Source organism: Camelus ferus, chromosome 9 (assembly GCF_009834535.1).
Source record: "Camelus ferus isolate YT-003-E chromosome 9, BCGSAC_Cfer_1.0, whole genome shotgun sequence".
Taxonomy (NCBI): domain Eukaryota; kingdom Metazoa; phylum Chordata; class Mammalia; order Artiodactyla; family Camelidae; genus Camelus; species Camelus ferus.
The window spans coordinates 71,210,369-71,233,471 of NC_045704.1; the positions used below are offsets into that span (position 1 = coordinate 71,210,369).

The 23,103-nt window shown below is 39.2% G+C and overlaps 1 protein-coding gene and 1 long non-coding RNA gene across 7 annotated transcripts in view; one reads left to right on the forward strand and one right to left on the reverse strand.

The window, feature by feature from the left end:
- Nucleotides 1-993: 993 nt before the first annotated feature.
- On the reverse strand, nt 994-10,689 carry LOC116665908. 2 transcript variants are annotated; one of them, XR_004322696.1, is made up of 3 exons: nt 10,438-10,689; nt 7,976-8,021; nt 994-1,357 (listed from the first exon to the last, which is right to left on the reverse strand). It is a non-coding gene; the product is annotated as an uncharacterized LOC116665908 (long non-coding RNA). The 2 variants fall into 2 exon arrangements; XR_004322695.1 differs by having other exon boundaries at nt 7,922-8,021.
- A 10,476-nt stretch (nt 10,690-21,165) lies between these two features.
- The window catches only part of SLC35A3 (solute carrier family 35 member A3), a 37,153-nt gene continuing 35,215 nt past the window's right edge, over nt 21,166-23,103 (forward strand). Inside the window, exon 1 of one of the 5 annotated variants that reach the window (XM_032487177.1) lies at nt 21,166-21,782. In XM_032487177.1, the coding sequence (XP_032343068.1) occupies nt 21,510-21,782 (273 nt within the window). In that variant the 5' untranslated portion in view covers nt 21,166-21,509. Of the gene's footprint in view, nt 21,783-22,066; nt 22,314-23,103 lie in introns of those variants that run through there. The other 4 variants (XM_032487181.1, XM_032487179.1, XM_032487182.1 and 1 more) reach the window with 4 other exon arrangements.

Genomic DNA, 23,103 nt, shown 5'->3' on the forward strand with positions numbered 1-23,103 from the left:
AAGGAAGTAATCCCTGTAGGCCCTCCCATTCCATTTAGGAGGGTGGCTGGGCCTGAAACAATGCATTCTTTGCTAATAATTTCCTTTTCTCACACCCCATCCTTTGTATTTGCTAGATGGGATGCCTCCCGCTTCATGAATCGTTTAATTGAGCCAGTCTTACATTTACTCAGTTGATTTTGTTGTTGAACACTATGCAGCCAATCTGGATCAGGAAGGTAATATTGTCCCCACTTTCAAATATTTCCCTGTAGATAGAGGTGGCTAGGGAATTGAGTAAGCAGAGAGGGGAGACACTTCCTGATTGCACAATATTAGTGGTTGGACAGGTTAAAAGGCAAGCTCTGTGTTCTCAGGACTCTAAAATGTCAGGATTTTGATCATCTTTGTCAGTTTAATCTTTTCTCTTCACAAAGTAACTCAATCATTTCATTCTTTGTTCACAGCCAGTTTTGGAGGAAAGTCTCTCCTACTCAGAGACTTCCAGGTCACATGTGTATAGAGAATTTTTTAGAAACATGAGACATGACCTTTCCTAAAATATGCCAGTTTACTGTTAAGAAGAGAGATTCATAATCTTGGTCAATATCAAACAAGTTGTAAATGGTGAATTAAATTACTATCAATTTCTGTATTCGGTTTTAGAGGAAAAGAAAAAGATCCTCAATGTTGAAAGGGGTTTCTTTGTTTTCTCCTCAAAATAATCACAAATTGCTCAAGCGTCCTCTCTAGTCAAAGTTAGTGTTTCTTAACAAAGAAATCTCAGGTCTCACATGATTTTTATATTTATGACACAGAGATATATATGCAAAAGAAAACAGTTGTAAATATGGCTTATCATGCAGATAATCCCCTCCTCCTCCCATCTCTCCTTAAATGTGGGGACCTCAGGGCGTACTTATGGGGGAGGGGGAAGTTTCCCCTACCCTTCTTGAGTTCTTGTGGCTGAACTGTTAATAAAACTGATACAGGACAGATTAACAGGAGAAAAAGAACATTTTTAATTCATGCGCATGGAGGTCTCATAGAAATAAGACCTAAGAAGTGGTCAAAGCAGGCAGCTTTTATACTTTTTAGAAAAAGGAACAGTAAGTTTGTGAGGTGCATTTTAGGGCAGCCTGCCCTGGGCCCCACCAGTGCCCGCCTCTGAAACTCCCCGAAGTCTCACATGTTAGCAGCTGAGCTGCTGGCCGCAGAGAGTGTTAGCAGAGTCCTTTTCGCTGAACAAGTTTCTTAGTTCTGAGAACAGGTCAATTCCCGGAAATAATGATGTCTCATTTCAGGAGGCAGTGATGCAGACGGGCTCCCAAAGCTAATCCTATGGTGCAAGGAATCAGGTATTTCATATTAGGTGTTTCTATGGAAACAAAAGGAAAAACAATGGTTAATGATTGGCGCAGACTGAAACCAATTTCTGAGCCCGGGGGCAGTCAGTCAAGAAGATTCCTAGATGTCTGGATCAAAGCTTCTTTTGTAATTTGCAAGGTCTCTGAAGATGTCATTGGGCATTCAGGTAAAGTTTCTGAATGGCTCCTACAGCAGTAGGCATGAGAATTGTTTCAATACGAGCTGTTGGGCAATTCCTCTGAAGTTTATATTGTCCTCTAGCTTCAGTTTGCAGGGATTCAGGAAAAGGGCAGTTTCATTTCTCAGTGATTCCACGTCAAAAGGTAGGAGAAAATTGGAAACATTAGCTCAGAGTTGCAGCCAGATATTGGAGGCGATGAGGAAAATTCAGGACCCAGTCAGGTTTCAGGTGAATAACAAAACCTCAAGGAAAAGTAATAGCACAAGAATCTAATATCCACAAGTGGCTATTACAGGTTCTATTGAAACATAATTTTTCCCCTTGACGTCACCCACATTTCTGTCAAAGATAGCCAAATTAAAACTAATTTGTTTGCAAAATTGTACTGGACTCAATCACTAGTACTTCCATTAAAATATAATAAATGTAGGTTTTATTAAAAAAAAAAACGAGGTAGTAAACCACAAGATACAGTTTAATTACTATTGAAACAGTACCAGGGCTCTGAAACAGGCAGTGATGGCGGGGCTAGGGGGACATTTTATTGAACTCTAACCTACAGACAGAACAGTACACAAATCAAAGTGTGCAGCTCAAGGATTTTCTGTAAACTGATCTTATACATATAAATAGCAGCTGATCAAGGCACACAACATTGCCGGTGCCCAGAACCTCTCTATGCCCTCTTCCAAGCACACTGCACACCCCACAAGGAAAACCACTATCTGACTTCCAATTGCGAACATTAGTTTTGCTCATCTGCATATTTATGTAAATGGAATCACTTAGCATGTACTCCACTGCGTCTGACTCAACACTATTTGTGAGATTTTCCTTCAGAGTAGTTCTGGCTGTAGTTTGTTCTTCTCATGGTTGTAGACTCCTCTGTACCAGCGCTGATCTGTTCTTCTGAGGATGAGCATTTGGGAAGTTTCAAGTTTGGGCTATCATAAATTGTTTCTTTGGACATTCTTGTGTAGGTCTTCTGTTGAACACATGAATGCATTCCACTTTAGATACACACCAGCAATGGAGCTGCTGGTTCGTATAAGCCCATTAGGTAATGCCAAATAGTTTTCCAGAGCAGTGGTGCCAATTTACACTCCTACAAGCAGTGTGTGAGAGTTTCAGCCACTCCATGTCCCTGTCAATACTTGGTGTTTTCTCTTGAGTCAGGTTTCTCCATTAGTTCTGTCAACCTTCCCCGATGATTAAGGGTGATAGGGACAGTGATAATTATAAGATGCCGGAAAGGTTTTTGTTAAGGCTCCTGTGACTTGCCCAGTGAAGTGGATGCCTTGATCACTGGATAGTGTGGAAGATACACCCCAAGTGGGAAACATTTTTTGAACAGTTTCTTTGCCATTGTGTGCCATTTGCATCAGCCTTGCAGCAAGGGAAGGTTTAGCCCATGCAGAACACACATATAATAACAAGAACATTTTGAGAACCCATATTAAATGTCAGTTGAATGAAGTCCAGCTGCAGGTGCTCAAAGGGTCCAGAGGGAAGAGGTCTGAGGCCTCTGAGGACAAAAATATTTTACCTACCCCCCCAACCGGGGTTATGGACCTGACAGGACAGACCTTGCTGGTAGACTGTTTTCACAATTTTATAGAAATCTTCCTGCCAATGTCTATTTACAACTGGAGCCCTCTTAAATGCACTATGTTAGGTGAAGGAATGCAAAACAGAACAAAACAAAAAAACAAAAAATGAGGTTTGTTAGGGAGCCAGAAGAACCAAGCAGCCGTCCCGGGTTTCCTATACCCTTGACTGTTGTGTAATTTACAGCTATTGTTCACCTATCTGAATTTCTCTGATTCAGGATCACACTGTGGCCGTGTTATGAGGACATCAGATGGCGAAACTATGGCAATTAAGGATCAATTTTTTTTTTTTTTTTTTTGCAGAAGCAGAATAGATTGCACCTGTATGTGCCAAAACCTTTACCGGTTCTGCTGTAGCTACCTTTGTGTGAAAGTCAAAGCATTTTGCTGATACCTGGGTGCAGTCCTTTTAGCGTGAGCCTGAATTTTGATGGCAGACAACATTTTATGCCCTCGTATAAGACTTCCAGGAATTCCACATAATTTGTGGAACATTTATATTATGTACCTGTACAGACACAATGTAAAGAAGGCTTAACATTAGTTTTTGACAATGTTCCCCGTGGAATTTAACGTATCAAATATGCCTAATTAGTCTCATACCTCTTTTTATAAGGAGAGAGAACAAATCTTTGAGATATTTCAGGGGCCCTCTGAAATATATCTCAGAGTTAGTTCTAAGTCAAAAAGAATCATTTAGTATTTGATTTGAGGGAAGTTTGTCCAAAATATCCAAAAGGTTTGTAAAACAGTCAAATAGATCACTGTGAAACAAGGCTTAGTCATACATTGAACCAAAATAACAGGTAAAGACTTCATAGGCAAATATAGAAGGTTATAATATTCTAAGCAAAGTGTATCTATTTTAATATTGAGAGGACTAGGTTTACTTTAGTAATCAAAGGCCTAATAAAGACAAGATAAAACATAAGTGATTATTTTGACAAGACATAAGATCTTTTTTTTTCTCCCTCTAGACAAATTACCTAAAGGTAAAGAAAAATCTTTTATAATCTCTTATTATCGAGTGGACCAATAGGAAAAAAAAATCAACTTTGTTCTTTTAACAGAGAGAACAAAATTCCAACTTTGCTCTAGTTTATTTTATTTTATTTTTTATTGAAGTATAGTTAATTTACAATATTGTGTTAGTTTTAAGCATATAACAAAATGATTCAGTAATACATACTTTTTTTTTCAGATTCTTCTTCATTGTAAATTATTACAAGATAATGAATATAGTTCCCTGTGCTCTACAGGAGGTCCTTGTTGTTTGTCTATTTTATATGTAGTAGTTTGTATCTGTGTATCCCAAACTCCTCATTTATCCTTCCGCTATCCCTTTCCCCTTTGGTAACCATAGTTTGTTTTCTATGTCTGTGATTCTATTTCTGGTTTGTAAATGAGTTTATTTGTATCATTTCTGTTTAGATTCCATATGTAAGTGATGTCATATATTTGCCTTTCTCTGTCTGACTTAGTTCACTTAATATAATAATCTCTAGGTTCATCCATATTGCTGAAAATGGCATTATTTCATTCTTTTTTTACAGCTGAGTAATATTCCATTGTGTATGTGTGTGTATATATGTGTATGTGTGTGTGTATATGTGTATGTGTGTGTGTATATGTGTATGTGTGTGTGTTTGTATGCATATATATATGTATATCACATCTTCTTTATCCAGTCATCTGTTAATGGACATTTAGGCTGCTTCCATGTCTTGGCTATTGTAAATAGTGCTGCTGTGAACATTGGAATGCATGTATCTTTTTGAGTTATAGTTTGCTCCAGATATACACCCAGGAGTCAGATTGCTGGATCATATGGCAACTCTGTTTTTAGTTTCTTTTTTTTTTTTTTTTCATTTTTAATTTTTTTTAATGAAGTACAGCCAATTACAATGTGTCAGTCTCTGGTGTACTATTTTTAGTTTCTTAAGGAACCTCTATACTGTTCTCCATAGTGGCTGCACCTGCACCAGTTTACTTTTAATGTTAAAACTCATTTACTTAATTAAATTCATCCCAGTCTTATTCAGTGCTGAGCACACATAAAAGTCCTTTCTAAAGATTCCTTTTTTCACAAATCTTTTACAGCTTTTTATGACCATTTTAGTTTGTGCCTTATTTTCCTTCCCATTTTGAGTTAACCATCCCTAACCATACAGAGTGTTTAGGGCAAAATCACTTTCTATTTCCTCAACAAAAACATCTCCATACCTTATACCTTTTCTTACTCAAAAACACATCCTATTTCTATTATTATGTCTAGTGGTTTTAACCACGTATATTAATTAGAATTCTTAATCCTTTGAAATCTTAATTTTTTAGTGAAAATAAAGAAGTAAACAATCATGAACTATATTGACATTTTGTGGCTTGGCAAACTTACAAACGCATTTTATAATATCTAGAAACATGTGCTACTTCATAGTACAACCTTTCAATTAAGCACAAGATATATTTACTAACATAATTAGTCTCTGTAATAAGAGGTCAAAAGTAGGTAAACTAGACTTGTTTGGCAATTAATGTTTTAGTATTTGATCTTATTTGGAAATGATCTAGACATTCAATGAGTTCTCATCATTTAACTTGGCAAAACTCAAGGGGTATAAATTACCAAAGAGATTTAGGGAACTACTTAAGTAGATGTATCATAAAACAATTTTGTTAAAAGTTCACCAGAAAGCTCTTATCTCAATCACATCAATTTAATTCATTGGTTCTTAATAATCATATTTAGATTACTCATGAAAATTTCATTAGACATTAAAGCAATTAGTCATTATCAAGTTTTTTTTTTCTTCTGACAAATTTTGCAACAGAAACAAACATTAGCCCATTTAACCAGTAAATCCAGGTAGAAAAAAAGTTGTTTATATGCATTATATTTATTGCTAATTCTCAAGATATGCCTGTATTAATTAAACTAACAAACTTAAAATTAGCTTTTATTCACTAAAGACTATCCTAGATCATGGAAGCTTGGAAAACCATCTGGGTTGGTTTTTATTATTTAAGACTTTTAATATAAGTGCTTGATTGTTTAAGTCAATTAAATAGGGTTCTTTTACAAATTAGTTTGGCAATACCCTCCAGAGACAGAAGGAGGTACAAATAGACATGCAGACAGACTCAACCAGAGAGCTCAGAGTTTTCATTTTAAAACTTCAGTCATGAATCAGGTACAATGCAAAACGCACTCGTTTATAAATAACAGTTGGAATCACTTAGATTTTTCCTTCAGATAAATAAAATCTTTTATTTGTGGAGAAGAATTTTAAGATCTATATTTGCTCTTGACAAGCAATTTTAAGGATGCTATTTGGGCAAGAGAGATCTTTTAGGAGTTTGTGTTTAAAAGGCCTCTTTCCCGTTTCTTTTTTTAGTTTCAGGTTTTAACAAGTGAGCTAATCTGGGCTCACTCTCAAGTGATGTGGGCTGTTTACTCTTCAAAGACAGGATAAGATTTACAAGGAACAGAGAAAGTGTAACTTTCCTCTTAGGACTTTTGAAGTGTATTTGTCTATTTTCGTAAGTCTTAGTGTAATTATTATTAATTTTTTTTCTTAAGTACAGGACAATTTTGCTTCAATATCCTGATCTTTTATAATATCTACAAACATTTTGAAAGAAATAGACAAGGCCTTAGGACTGGTAAAGTTAGGCCCTGACTTGTTTCCATTGAAACAAGTCTAGGTTTTGTAGAGATTTGCAAGACAAAGACTGTTGTTTCTATTCGTCCTTGAATATCAGACTCCAGCTGATTTATTTCCTGATTATTTGTAGGGAGGCCTGGAGAACTGCTGAGGAGAGGCAGTTTTTAAGAGGAGTTTATGCAGGATTTTTAAGTCTAATTTTTGTTCTTTCATCTTAATAAGGGATTCTCTAAGGCTAGTCACTTTTTTTTCCCTTTCAATTTGACCCTCCCCTAAGTACCAGTATGACAGCTGTTAACGATGAGAGCTTTCACAAAAAGTTTTCCTTTTAAACAGAGCCAGTTTAAAGGATGCATTGCCAGCCATTGACAGGTAGGATCCTATGTTAATTTCAAACATCGACTCAAACCAGTAAGCTTTTTTTTTTTCAATGGCTTAACCAAAGATGCAAGAGACATCTCACAAGAGAATATGTAGCCCTCCCCATGGAGAGAAAGCTCACTCCTAGAGACAGCCTAAGAAAGTAAAAGTCCTTCATTGCTACAGGCAATAAGAATGGTGCAGAGAAAACTGTGTGTCCAGTGTCCCACAAAAATGTGGGGCACCTCCAGCTCTAAACCCACTATTAATGGCACAAAGCAGGAGCTGCTGGAATGAGACTTGATGGTGTAAGTGCCAATCTGATTCCAAAAGCCCAAGAACCAAGAGCTCAGAAGATGGATGTTTCAGCTCAAGAAGAAAGAGTGAATTCACCCTCCCTCCACTTTTTGTTCTCTTTGGCCCCCACCCAGCCTACCCAGTGTGGGAAGGGCTCTCTGCTTTACTGTTCACCTATTTAAATGCTAATCTCCTCTGGAAACACCCTCACACACATGCAGAAGTAATGTTTTCCCAGCTATCTGAGCACACCTTAGCCCAATCAAACTGACACATAAAATTAACCATCACAGCTAGTTTCAGGGTGAAAAACGTTCTAATTTCAGCTAACCAATCATGAGACAAAGAACAAGAAGTAGTAGGAGGTTCTGTTTGGCCTTCTCAACAGGTTCACACAAAAGGAGGAAGGTACAGTTTGGCTTTGTCACAGGTAAATAGTGACAGTTACCCTCAAGGCTTACATGAGTTGTGAGAGTGAACAGGAGAGCGTGTGCTCTAGAGTGCCAAGCTCGTACCTCTTCATTCTTTGATCAGAGAGGAAAGCTTCCCTTTGCTTCTGAACTGGAAAAAAAAAAGAAGTGAAGAGTGAGTTTTATCTAAGTCATATGAGGAAGGAGTAGGCGCTTTTCTTTGTAGTAAGCACTTTCCTGGAACACAAAATTTTGGTGGCCGGGTGGGGGATTTCTTAACTGTGCCCTTCTTCAAGAACACAGGGCTCAAGTTGAGCACTGTCACTCTTTTGTTCAAGATGAATGAATATCATTTTTGCCAAACAACTCAAAGGTGAGAATAAACCTTCTGAGTGCTGCCAAGCAGAGTCCAAAAGTAACCCCTTAAGATCTCCCTTTGGCACTGTTTCTACAAAATCAGTCGAACCATTTATGGAGATGTGTTAGAAGAGGTCAGTTGTTTTAGATTCCTGGACTTCAGATACCTTAAAAGAGGAATGCCTGAAATGAAAACAGGAAATACTGATATGAAAGTGTATACTAAAGTCAATAGCCTCAAGAACTGAGAGTAACTGGTTGAATGGATTCCATGAAGTTGGTGTCACACTGGTCATTGAGTTCCTTGAAACTAAGACGTTGATGCTCTCGGCGATGTTACCTCTCATGTAAGGGCATGCATGGCTCAGTATCTTGCCAAGCTTCCTTACTGGCCCAGACAGTGGCTTGTCCAAGGAAAAATCCAACCCGTGCATGGCCTGCTATGGTGATGAGTCCTGAGTCCTTCAAGGTTTGTATGAAGTGATTGGACTTTAGCTCACAGAGCGTCTTCAGATCCTGGGGAAAAGGCCAGTACAGCATACAAAAGTGATCTAGGTGGTCAGATTTTAGTTTCTGAATGTGGGAGGGATGGAATTTGGAAAACTTAGTTTAGAGGGTTGTAGTCAGATATTGAAGAATTTTGGAAGAATTGAACATTTGGTAACTGTTAGTAATTTGTGCCAAGGAACAGGATCCAGTCCAAATTATAGGCTGGTACCTAATCTGGTTTTTCCACAGGGAGGAAGGAAGTCACTTAAACCTCTACCAGAGAAGATGGAGTTTGCATATTCATCGATTACCTGTAATTCACTGAGTAAGTGTGCAAATAGCACAAAGACAATGAACAGGGCTAGAGTTTGATAACTTGGGACTAGACTCAGAGGAGTGTGCCATAGTTTTCCATTAAAACATAAAATTTCTCTCTATAATCACTCCCCTTTTAATCAAAAATAATTTCAAAGATTGGTATTTATGCAAAACTGGTATTTATCACAGAGTACCTCTTAAGTTTGCTTTGCTGAAAGTTTAATAAAAATGTCACATTGGATTTTTAAAAGCATCTTAAGCCAAGAACTCACCATCAGATTTCATCTGTAGTGTCTATAAATTTGAGTAAATTCCTCTCTTCTCAAATTCCCTGAAATATCCTAAAGTTCCTAGGCCTGCCAGAAAGTAACCTTCATTACTTACCCTGTAAACCAGATAACAGTCCAGTGTTCCTAAGCTTTTTGTCAGCATTCGTGCCACAAATGTTTAGTTTAGTTCCTTAAGAGTATCTGGTCATATCTGATTAAATGAGCATTATTCTCAATTATGACATTCCAAGCAAGGCCTTGGTTGCATAACCAATGTTTTCACTTAAGTCTTGTTAACAGAAAGGACAAACTGTTATTAAAATTGTGAAAATAGCTATATTGCCATGAAAATAAGAATATTCAGTAAGAGTTTTTGAATTCTGGAGTTTCTGAATTTCTCTCTGGATGAGAGAAAACTATAAATGTTTCATTTCTGTTTATAAAAGCAGCATTTACTAAATTATTATGAGTTATAGATAGCTCAAGAGAAAAGAGAAAGGGGTTCCTTATTTCTAGAAAATATAACGTGAATATCAACAATATTCTAAACAAAATCCACAATCATCCCTTGTATATATATATTTATTCTATACTTAGATTTAATACTAATACTCAGAAGATATAGCTGTTTTTATTAAACCAACAACATTAATCTAGTCTCATTTGCCAAAGAATTACTACATAATGTGAACTTGAATTCCTAGGCAATTTGCATTAATGAATATGTATGTATATATCTACATATATACATATGCAATAGAATTATTAGAGGATTAATTTCTTTAATTTCCGGAATTTCATAATTATCTAAGGCCTACTTTTCTCTAAATCATTCCAAATAGCACTCTTTTAAGAAATTTTATAATCTAGTACTACCACGAAGGAAAGAAAAATTACACTCACAGACATATAAACATACATACAGACCCAAATAGAGTTTATGGCTTCAATTTTAAAATTTCAGCCAACTTTGCATTTCAGCCAAGTAGAAAGAAAAGAGGGGTTCTCTTCCCATTAGGTACAAATTCTTAATTGATTTGAATTTAAAATAGACAAAAAAGAGTAATAAGCCAGATTCCCTGCTATCTTTCACCCACAGAGACAAGATTTCTATTGACCATTTAGGATATTTACAGAGTTCATCCAAATTTCAGACCATAAAACTGAAAGAAGCCAGCGCCAGAAATCAAGCCAGTACTCAAAAAAGAATAAAAAGCAAATCCTTGCTGTGCCACTGATGGACAGGAGTCAGGAACACAGGAACAAGAGCTGGGCTTGCCGCGGCATCTCTGGATCATGAGTCAGGAGTGGAGCACAAAGGACTTGCGGAGTTCTCCTTGCCTGGGTGGCGTAAAAGGGACTGCAGGAGAGGTCTAGTCCTGCCTGACTCACGGCACCACACTGTCGAAGCCAAAAACTGGACAAGTAAGGATACTGACTTTATTCAGGCTCTTGGGGAGAGCAGATCACAGTATCTCAGTGAGTGGCTTTGCCTCAGAGTTTCAAGGGAAATGCTGTGGTCTGAATGTTTGTGTCCCCACCAAATTCACACTGAAATCCTAATGTCCGATGTGATGGCATGAGGTGGGGCCTTTGGGAAATGCCTGGGTCATGAGGGTGGAGCTCTCATGAATGGGATTAGTGCCCTTATAAAAGAGACCCCACAGAGCTCCCTAGCCCCTTCTGCCATGTGAGGATACAGGCAGAAGGTGCCATCTGTGAATCCAAAAGCAGGTTCTCACCAGACACCTAATCTGCCAGCACCTTGATCTTACTCTTCCCAGCCTCCAGAGCTGTGAGAAATAAATTTCTTTTGTTTATAAGCCACTCAGTCTGGGACATTTTGTCATAGCAGCCTGAACTGACTAAGAAGGCTCAAGGTTGCAGGTGGAATGATTTACAGTTGGTGCTGTTTTGCAAGCAGGGGAAGTCTCAGTTGGTTAGCTGAACAGGAAATGTTTTCCTCTGTGGAGAGCTAATTCCAGGTACACAAACAGTTCTAATCTCAGCTCCATCATGAGACAGAGACTGGAAGTTGAACATTCTGTGTCTGCCCAGTTCAGAAGATTCATGTGAAAGGAACTTGTCACAGATAAACAACGGAGTCATCTGTGAGTCTTATGAGAATCATGAGAAAGTTAGAAAATCTTATTTCAGTTGTACTTGGAAAAGTTGTTCTCTGCAGTAAGCCATTTCTCAGACCATGAAAGGGTGGAGGAGTTTGGGAAAACAAAGGGTTGGGGTATTTCTTAAGCATTCCTCTTTTTCAGTCTCAAGTAAAGTTTAACATTGACACTAGTAACGTGACCTAATTATGTGTGTGACACCAGGGGCAGAGATCATCAGGGCCATCTTAGAATTCTGCTTATCACAGGAGTGATTCAAGAAGCTGAGAAAGTTGCCTAATAACTTTGGTTATTTCTTTGCCATATGTGTGTGAGGGGGAAGGCTGGCTAGAAGAGATCTGTGAAGATTTGAAATGACTATTGTGAATAATAGAAACAGTCAACTGAAGATACTTAAGATCACCTTGAGGTAGACATATTAATACTGAAGACCATACATTTGCAATCCACTAATGCACTCTAAATCTAATCCACTAAGTTATGTGGTTGTGTAGTGTTCTCCAGGAAATCTTTGACAGATGTGTCAACTGAGTGAGTGGAAAAGGAGATCAGTGGACTGATCCAAGTTAGAGTAATTCTGGGTGAATGAAATGAAAGTACAAAAAGATATGGCAATGGCAGGAAGAGGATAAGGACACTGTGGGTCAAAGCTAGATAAAGAAGGAGGGAAGGAAGGAAGAGGGAGGGAGGAAAGAAGAGGGAGGGAGGAAGGGAGGGATGGAGGGAGGGAGGAGGGAAAGAAGAAGGAAGGAAGGAAGAGGGAAGGAGGGAGGAAGGAAGGAAGGAAGGAAACAGAACAAGGTAAATGGAGGAACAAAGTGACTAAAACTCCCGAGGAGTTCAAATAAATAGGTATAGTGGGAGTAAAGTCACAACACAGCTGAAATGAAAGGAAGTTCGGGATAAATACTCGACTGTTGGGGTTTATTATTTAGAGACAGAGCATCATGGTGATGAAGTCCAAAATGGAGTCATGGGTACAGGTGGCTAAAGCACATTAAAGAAACAGACTGTGAATCACGTGGTAATGCTCCTGAGAAGTGTGGAAACGTGGCGAGCAGGTGTCAGGGGAAAGCAGGGCATACGGTGGGAGAGTAAGAATGGCGAAGGAGATTTTTTTTCCCTGTCAGTGAGGGAACAATGTTTTAAAAGTAGTAGTGAGGAGCCAGAAAAATGGCAACGCAAACTTACAGATCTGGAGCAGCTGTTTAATTGAGTGAGTGGCCTTCCTAGCACAGGACTTAAGAATGTCAGTACCTTGTTGACATAAATATTTCTCAAATACCTTCTACCTCCCTAATAAAAAAGAATGGTACTTATATTTTTGTGGAATGCCAATTTGCTGAAAAATACCATCAAAATAACCTGCTGCCAAGACAAAGTTGAATTTACAGTTTATAGCTTACGGTGGGAAAGGAATATATAGAGAGAGACTACAATTCATTTTTTTTAAGTGTGTCCAATTCTATTAGTTTTAACACATGCATAGAACTGTTGAACCATTACTGTAATCAGGATACGGAATACCTCCATCACCCCCAAAATTCCCTTACGCCGCTCCTTTAGAGTCAGTCAGAATGTCTCCTCGCCTCTAATCCCTGACAACACCTAACCCCTGGATGTCATACAATAGAACTGCACGTTGTGCTGAGGCAACCATTCAGAAACGTTTGGGGCATTTCCAGGTTTGGGCAACTATGAATAATGTTGCTCTATACATTCATTGATAGAATTTTGTGTGAATTTAAGTTTTCAATTATTCTGAGTAAATAGCTACCTAGGAGCAGGATTGCTGGATCATACAAGTGTATTTAACTTTATAAGAAATTGCAAAACTGTTTTCCGGAGTAACTGTATGACATTGTGTTCCCACCAACAGTGTGTGATAATTCGTTGCTTCATGACCTTGTTAGCACTTATTATTGTCAATTTTTTGTTGGCTTGTTTGTTTAGCCATTCTATTAGATATGTAACGTTATCTTATTGTGATTTTAATTTGCATTTCCCTAATGGCTAATGATGGTAACCACCTTTTCCTGTGCTTACTTGCCATCTGTATATCTTTTAGAAAGTGTCCTTTCAAATCCTTTTTCCATTTGTTAAATTGGGCTTTTTCTTATTATTGAATTTTGAGAGCTCTTTGTACATTTTTTTTTTTTTGAGAATTCTGGGTACACTTCCTTTGTCCAATTTTAAAATATTGTCCAGCAGTCTACAATTTGTATTTTTTTGTTCTGCAAAAGACACATATCTATGGGATTGCCTTTTTGAGTTGTCTCCTCTCCAAAATTTCCACAACATTCTCTGGCTCCCAGGGTTTCTTCTCCTGGCTCTCTGGCCAGAATGCCTGGCTTTCAGCCCTCTTGTGCTATCAGATACTTCCCACAATTGGATCTGCCTTCAAGGCACATCAGCAAGCTCAGATGCTGACGCAGCCAGGGCCCTCAGCCACTGCCCAGACAGAGCGCAGCTTTGGAACTGGAGCCCTGCACAGCCAATAGAGGAAAACAAAACCAGGATATTTCCCCATTCTCTCTGTTCTTCAGGGGACCCTTTTCTCATTCCACTTATCTGAGAAAGAGATTTTCTTTTGCCTGTGCTCTTCACAATATTCCAGAATCTGGGTTCCCTTGAGACTAAGCCAGGAAATAATAAAGGGGGAAAAAAATTGGAAATTCACCATTTTGTTGGTCTTATTTTTGAGTTTCGATTTCTCACCCAGTTTGTCTGCTACTATTTACTTTTGAGCATCCTCGATTAGTTTCTTTATGTATTCTGTCCAGGATTTGTGTTGTGGTCGTTGGGAGAAATAAGATAGAGTACGCTTATGCCATTTAACTAGTGATAGAACCAGTACTTTTTATAATAATTCAGGAAATTTTGCTGTGTTGGTGTGATGTATTGAGATATACTTCTACACGTTTTACGTTAGGTTGGCTGTGTTGCTTTAAATATATTTGTAGAATTTTCCTAGCTTCAAAGTAACGTCTTTTGCATTAACAAGCACTTTCATTTTCACAGGTCTTGTTATAAACTGCTTAGTCTTTTTACAAATTAGAGCAATGCTCAAAGTCACGTGAATAGACATCCGCTCTGCAAGATACCATGGAACTCAGCTTGTGATACAAGCAGCTTGTGATAACAGAACAAGCAAAAATGATTATCCTTTACTCAATTTAAAGTAGCTGAATTTAGCCCTACATTTACAAAGAGTTGTTTTGTAACATGAAGTTTAACCACATGTTCTCACATAACCACATTATCTCACAACTGTGACTGGTAGGAAATCATTGTCTTCAGTTGCTGTGAAGAGCACGTAGATGTCTTTAATTTGGATGATGTTATATACATTTTATCATCCTCTTCTTAATTACCATTGGTTCTTCCATCTCCTACATTGTGTACTTGTTGTAGAGTTCGTTTTATTAAACACTTCTAGTTGGTTAAAATCACATATACTAGATATAAATTTATATGCATTTTTGTCTGGCTTTATATGAAAAGTACCACAAACTTTACATAAAACCAACTTGCATTGACTATTTCTCCTCATTTGCTGACTATAAAAAAAAGAGAAAAACTAAAAATTAAAAACCCTATCCATATTCTTAGATTCTCTTTCAATTGTTAGCTTCTCCTACAAGTATTTGGGCACTTCCCTACTGGTCTTCAGGCCAGTCTGGGTACTTGATTAGTAGCTGAATCTCTTTGATTCTCTGTAGTAATGATGCCCAGCTATTGACATCAAGCAGTTAGCCAAACCTCTCTCTCAAGGAATGACACTGTAAAAATAGGCTAGCTTAAAAAGCAAGGATAAAAGGACTGGTGAGATAGGACAGTTTTTGCCTTATCAATCTTACTGATTTTTTTTTCTCGAAAAATCAGCTTTTGGTTTTGTAGATTTTCTCTATTGATTTCTTGTTTTCAATTTCATTGGTTTCTGCTCATTTTGAATTTGTGCTTTCATTTAAAAAATGATAAACAAGGATAAGAAATAGCAACAGTCAAAAACTAGTGGAAGAAACAAAACTATTTTTAGGTTGTTATTCAAGTAAGTCAACCATGCTTTGAAAAATTACAAACATGAAAGTCATATTAATCTAGAATAGCAAATTTGACTTACAGTTGAAAAAATAACTTGAGAATAAAGTAAGAAAATAATTATTGGGATAAATGTTTTGAGTTCCCCTTAATATTTTGGATACCTCATCATTCAGGTAGCATATAAGTTTTTTTTCCAAAGTTTTCCAGTGTTTTTTCTGTCCTAAAAGCCTTTATACAAGGGTCCTTCCTCACAGAAAGTTTTTGCAGGTGTCTCAGAAGACACCTATGATCTTTTTCTAAGAATCACTGACCTCCTTTTTGTTTGTTTGTACTTGGTTGTACTGTGTGTCTGTGCTCACCTAGATATAAAAGACCCGATTGGAAAAATATGTATATGTATTAAATATATTATAAGACATAATACAGATGAATGGGATCACCATCTTAAAAAAAAAAAAGCAAGGGTAATCTTCATGACCTTGGATTGTGCAATAAGTGTTTAATATACAGAATATATATAATATATTATATATTATATATTATGTATATGTGTATGTATTTATATATATATATATATATATATATAACCCTACAATTCAACAACAAAAACCCAAACAAGCCAATTCAAGAATGGGCAAAGCACTTCAATAGACATTTCTCTAAAGAATATATACAGATGGTGATTAAGTATACAAAAAGATGCTCAAAATCATCAGTCACTAGGGAAATGCAAATCAAAGCTATGAGATACCCCTTGTTACCTAGCAGGATGGCTATAACAAATAATGGAAAATAATGTGTGTTGATGAGGATGTGGAGAAACTGGAATCCTTGTACACTGCTGGTAGACTGTAAAATGGCGCAGACATTTTGGTAAACAGTTTGGCAGTCCCTCAGAAAGCATAGCATTACCATATAACCCAGCAATTCCACTGGGTATATATCCAAAAAAATTGAAAACAGCAACTCAGATACTTGTACCTGAATGTTCACAGTACCTTACTCACAGTAGCTAAAAGGTAGAAATAACCCAATGGTTATTGGATGAATGTATAAATAAAATAAAAAGGACTAAGTTCTGACACATGCTACAACATGGATGAATCTTAAAAACATTATGTTAAATGAAATCAGCCAAATAAAAATGAACAAATATTATATGATAACATTATGAAGTCTTTGAACAGGCAGATTATAGGGAGTTATTGAAGAACAAAAACAAAAATAAGAAGAGGAAGACCAACAGAAATATACACCTGATACTGGTCCAGGGCAAGGTGTTGTCAGGTCCTGCCCCCACCCTGGATACAGGAAATAGTTATTGAATTAGAGGCCCATTCTGCTCTCTACGTGGGCCTGCCCACTCCGGGTTTCCTCCTTTTCGATTATCTTCCTTAGCCGTATCTAAAGCGGGCATTGGAGAGTATGCAGTCTTCGGAAACTAAGCAGTGTTCTCAACTCATTTCCTATCTATAGAAGACTGGGGGCCAAAGAGGCACTTTAAGTCCTCTCGGGGCTCTTGGTTTCTTTGGCAGCATAATTATCTCATAAATATAACTGGCTTCTATTTGATTCCAGTGAGCTTCAACTGCCAGTAGCCATACCCACAGTCCTTTTCTTGCTACATCTCCAGTTTATCTGTTTACTTGATTCCAGGCACCTTGTACCCATCAAGCTTTTTGGGAGAGCAACACCTCTGTTCCCTTCTTCCTGAGCCATTTCATCCAGTTGAAAGGATTCACTGGGTGACATTTCAAACCGTTTAGAGATTATAAAGATGGGTATGACAGAAATATGCTTGACTTTATTCTTGCCTAAAGGTCTAGTTCTAATAGCCTTATTAAATTTTTAAAAGCCTACTCAATTGTATAGTTTACCAACTGGGAATGAAAAGCCTATTCACTTTTGTAACTTACCAACTGAGATAAAAAGCATTTGCCACTCCCAACCCTGAAAGTTATTGAATTTCCCTGTCTTCTTTCTTTCCATTTCTGCTTATAAATTAATCAATTATTTTTTGAGTACCTCTCTTTTGTGAAGCATCTTGTTAAATGCAGCAAACACTAACCAATATATACTATTAACATTTGTTTTCTAGTTTCTAGTTTCTTCTCCCAGAGCTACAAGCTTACTAGTTCCATTATTTACCTTCCAAGTTATGTGGGTGACAGTGTAATCAAATATTCCAATGCATAACATAGTCATTCTTCCAGCTTATAAAATCAGCTTACTTAACCCCTACGCCAATTCTACAAAACTAAGGTTTTTGTTAAAATAGCTCTGGCCATCAATTTCCGTATCAATTGATATATGCTAGGTTTTGTCAAAATCTTAATGACATATAGTAACAAAGATTTATTTGTTGTTTATGCTGAATGACTATTGCTAGGGTCTTCCCTATACACCTCTGCACTCTTGGTAGGATACAGGCCTATGGAGTCATGGCTGAAGGATTAATAAAATGGCCACATTAAGGCTAACAGATTGCTTGTTCTTGTGGTTGCCCTTAAAACAGTCAACTGACCTGACTGACCCTGACCGGTTGCTACTCACAGTTCCAGGTCCATTGTCAAAATAAAGCTATTGATCTTACTGTTTCCACTTTATTCCAGTCATCAAAAGCTATAATCATCCTAGGTCTCTGAGTCGATCTCCAAGGAGAAGGTCACAGAACTGTAACCTTAAAAGGTAAGCTAAATACTGAAAAGACCACACTTTGAGTGCTTATGAGATTAAGAGATCAAAGAAGTGACAACTGCTGGCCTCTATAGAATTGGTTGCCTGGAGGCATCATGACACCATCTGAGTCTTCTGAAGAGAATATGATTCTGTTGATTGTTATTGATGCTTTATTGTTTGAGCCATGGCTGTATAACCACCCCACCCCATCCCCAAGGTGGGTTCACAGTTTTGAAGGCACAGCCTGCTGTGAGTCCCCTTTGCCTGGCAAAGTAATAAAGCTGACTCTTTTCTTCTAAGCTCCAAGACCTGGTCTCTGAGTTATCTGGCTCGTCAGGGACGGGGCCGATCTTTATGCAACATGATCACAAGAGAAAGAGAGTTCCAAAGTACCACAGAATAGCAATTCACTGCTATGGCCCTTGATGACACGCATAATCTGCTTACAACTGATTGACCATGTCTGGAGGAAGAACTTTTCCTCCACCCTTCTAGGTTCTTCTGGCTGGTCCAAGAATTAAAATTGACATGAGACAGATTAAAAGAAGAAAATCAAACAAAAGTTTAATAACATGTATGTGTGGGGAGAGCCCCAGGAAAACTGAGTAACTCATTAAAATGGCTGAAATCCTCACCTGAAATATCATCTTCAGCTAAAAACAAGAGAAGGTGTTGGGGATAGTGGTTTGAAATTTCAAAGGGGAGAAAAGTAATTGATCTGGAGATGGAGAAGCAGCTGTCTGGTAAACAAATGTTGCTGGACCATGCAGACCCAATGGGGCACCGAGAGGAATTTTCACAAACAGACTTTGCTAGGTTGCTCCCTTCTACACACCTGGTTCATACTACAGTTATCTGTGGTGATGGCTGCCTTCCTGGAACTGGTCCTCTGTCTACATTCTTTAGGCAGCAAGGGGGAAGGTCGAAGTTTATTCCTGAGTCTTTTGGGCCCTGATTGTTTTTAGCTTGAAATAATCCACATGCCGAAGAGAAATTTTTGATGGTAAATTTTGTTCTTCTACAGCCAGAACTAGTCACGTGGTCCCCATTCAAGCACAAGAGAGCCAGGAAATACAATCTACCATGTGACCTGAAGGTGGAGAGCAGGAAGTACTTGGTGAACCGCATAATCCAACTGCATATGAACTGTATAATCAAATGTACTCTAGGACTGGTGAGCAGAGGCCCAGCTTCACTAGTTGCAACCCCTCATCCATTCTTAGACTTAAAAGAGGCCCCTGACCAGCTTTAACAGCACAAGTACATACCAGGCACCTTTCTCACAGACTTCCACAAAAGGAGTCTGTGGTTATTTTGTCAGGTAACTATACCAGGTAAAGGAGAATTCCTCAGACTTCCATTTACAATTGACCCTGACTCTGATACAAAGCCAAATCTTGATGCCCAGACCACCAAGTTCATCTACCAATAGGAGTCTTAAAAGGACATCAGGTGATAACTGAAGCTTTGACCAGAACCCACAAGCTCCACAGGGCAGCAATCATCCAGGGTAATTTCCCTGGTTTCTAAATGTATAGATAGAGCAAATGGCACCACTTCCATTAAACCACTGCCCCCCATCTCCTCCCCAGAAAAAAGTAAGTCTGCTATAGTAAGAAGAGCCAATCAGAAGTCCCTCCTGTGTAAAGATGGAAATAAAACACAAGTTCCTTCCAAACCTTTCAGTTAGCTGTCCTATGGAGTAATCAACATTACAGATCTATCTCCAAGCGAAAGAATCACATGACTATTGGGCTGTTGATGATGTGAAAGTGACTTCATTCCACTTTCAGAGGTAAATGATGGAAAAGCAGATAATCTTTGGCTATGCTTTACAGCTTTTTTGACATACAGGTTCTTTGCTCTGAAGAACTAACAAGAACAAGCCAGATTCAGCTAATTTGATAGCTTGAGAGAAAAACTGGTTTTTCCTGATCGTGAGCTTTAACTTCAATTCTACAGTTTTAAGAATTATTATAGCATAGGAGCATAGTATAACTGACACCTGGAAACACAAGGTTTAATTTCCTAAGCACTGAAAATTTTTGTATTTTAATTGTTTTGGAAAGAAATTCTTTAAAATACATATCTCACCGTCGCCCTTGCTCTCTTTCTTTCTTATTTGTTGTCTTTTCATCAGGAATAGGAATAGGTACTGTGAATGATATATACAGGGAAACTCAGAGCAGTTCAGTGTTATCAGAGTATAAATTGTAAAGCTAGGAGAGGCTATGAAAGTGTTAACTTGCTTTCGGTCATCAGCTTTGGGATTCACATCTTTCCACTAGTTGTGGGTCTCATATTTTTGGGCCTCTATTTTCATTGTTGTGTTTATTTGCCTAAAGTTTTGGCCATTTTCCAAAATGCCAAAGTACATGTTACTGTTTCATAATTGTAAGTGCTTCCACTCTTCTTTTTTCTTGTTTTAAATATTTCTGAACACACTAAAAGCTCTTTTCTTCTAAAACAAAATGTGTTTATGTCATTAGGTATATTTTTCCCACTGGTGTATTTTAAAAATATTTTAAATCTTTTTTCCCCTTAAAACTACACATAATTACTAACTAGTATTTTAAAATGAATATATATATATTCATTACATATTATATCTATGTATATATATAGCTAACTCTGTCTTAGTGCCTAGCTATTATTACTATTACCAGGCACATTTTAGTTCCAAAATATTTGGACAAACATTAAGATGTAATATATATTCCACCAATCAGGGATTTTATCAACTTCATATTACAAAATATTTTAAAGCCAGTTATTCTACTCGAACACAGTTACTTAATTTTATTTTTCTGCTCTCTTTCTCCGTTTGTCTTTCTTGGACGGAGTGTTAATCATCTGCAATATAAAGAGACATGGGCTTAATTCATAGCGGCACTGTGTTAAGAGGAAAGGGGTAACCCTGCTCTGCTATTTGGCGGCGCCGCTCTGGGCTCCGCTCAGCCTCCAGATCTCAGCTAGGGAGGGAGAAGTGGTCATTTCCAACAGAACCACGCTTCTTCCACGACTGGGTGGCAGCCTGGGCCGGAGTGAATCTCGCTTCTTTTCACAGTCAGGAACAGTTACTTCTAGAAGCAGGTCTGTTTGTTTCCCGGAGCTGCCTGCCCACTCCCCCAGCCTTGGTCCTTTGCCCCAGAGGACTTTGACTTGACTCCCGCGGCCGGACGCCGTGGCACCCTTCGCCAGTCGGCAGCCCGGCAGAGGTCCGCTGCGCGAGCCACTCCGTCCGCCTCGTCCCCGCAGGACACATCTGGCAGGAGGCAGTGCCCCTGGGCGGTGACGCGACAGTGAAGCCGGCAGCGGGGGTCCCCAGCGGAGCCGTCCCGGTGCCTCGCCTTCAGGATGGAGCTGGCGAGAGCCGAGCCGGGGCCGTCAGAGCCGAGCCGGGAACGGCGTTTGCCCGGGCCGAGGAGGAAGCCGGAGCATTTGGGAGACGGGACCGCGGGAACCCGGAAACGCCTGGGCCGCACCGGGCCAGCGGCGGCGACGGCGGCGGGAGCGGACGGCACTGCGCATCGGGGGTCGCGGGGGACCCGGCGGGCGCGGCAGCCTGGGGCGCCCGGCGGAGCGGAGCCGCCGCCCGCAGTGCGCGCAGCCGGCCGAGGCGCGCGGGAGGTGAGCACGGTGCACTCCGAGGCACTGGCGGGCACAGGGAGGCCGGAGGCTGCGGCTCCGGCCGGGGACAGCTCCGGAGGCGGCGGCGGCGGCGGCGGCGGCGCGGGTTGATGTGAAGTCCGTCTGAGTGAAGGGGACGGTGTCGAAGACCTTAAGTACTAGCGAAGTCGGTGTGGGAGTGGATGAAATGACACGTTGTAACTCCGAGGGACGACGTGAGGAATGTGCTGGGTGGTGGAGGAGGAGGTAAATGGCCCGAGGAAAGGGGTGTGTCAAGCGAATGAAAACGGCAGTGTGTGCTTCAGAGCCTGCGGCGTGGGGACCAGTGGCCAGACGGCCAGGCTGGCGGTCATTCCTTCAGCGAAGGGCCCTGGAGCTCCCGCTCCGGGTGTAGCCCGGTGGCAGGCCCACCAGATCCGGACCCTGCGCCGAAGAAGCCGCAGGGCCTTCAAGGAATGGAAAGGCTGTCCTTGGTAAGGCTAGTACGTAGGCCAGGGCCATCAGAGGCCAGGTGGATTCCTACCGGAACAGGTGTGTGTGTTGGGGGAGGGTTCTGAGTATTTAGGAAGGGAGAATTTTAATTAACGAACTTACTTAAACCAGATAAACTCCTAGGGAAGCGGATTCACATGAATTAAAGAATAATATTAAATGTAGTACTGGGCCTTGCTTAGTAAACCACTTAACGTTTCATTACTTTATGGTAAAAGACTGAATCTTTTATTGTGTTCTGTTACTTGCAGTGTTTGAAAATGGAACCAGAGTTAAGTTTTTTGTTTTCAATCAGCATACAACTTTGGTAGTTAAAAGATGAAATTTGGTGCAGTTTCTCACTTGGTGCTTTTCCTCATTTTCACTGGTAAACTCAAGTTGTTTCCTATAAGTAAGGGCGTGACTTATAAATTTACATTTCTGCTCCTGGCTTTCCTCCCAAGTATTGATTCTACTTCTTCAGCATCTCAGTTTGCTGCTTTTTTTCATTCCCACTGCCTCTGTGCTAAATGTGGCTCCTCTTTCCTCTTCTTATTTGCACTATAGCAATGGCTGGACTTGCTGCCCTCAGCCTGTCTCCCTTACAGTAACTCCTCCCATACTGCTTTTTAAAGCCAGAGGTCTTATTCGTTCTTTGGTGACCCTTCCCTCAGAAATACTCAATGACTCTCCATTGGCTCCAGAATAGATTTTAAATTATTTAGGGTGGCATTCAAAGCTCTTCAAAATTTGTAGCTCCATGGCTCCAATCAAATCAATATGCCCTTTCACTCTTTTTTAAAAAACTGACTTTGTCCCACATATTCTATTTTTTAGCTAAACCATAGTA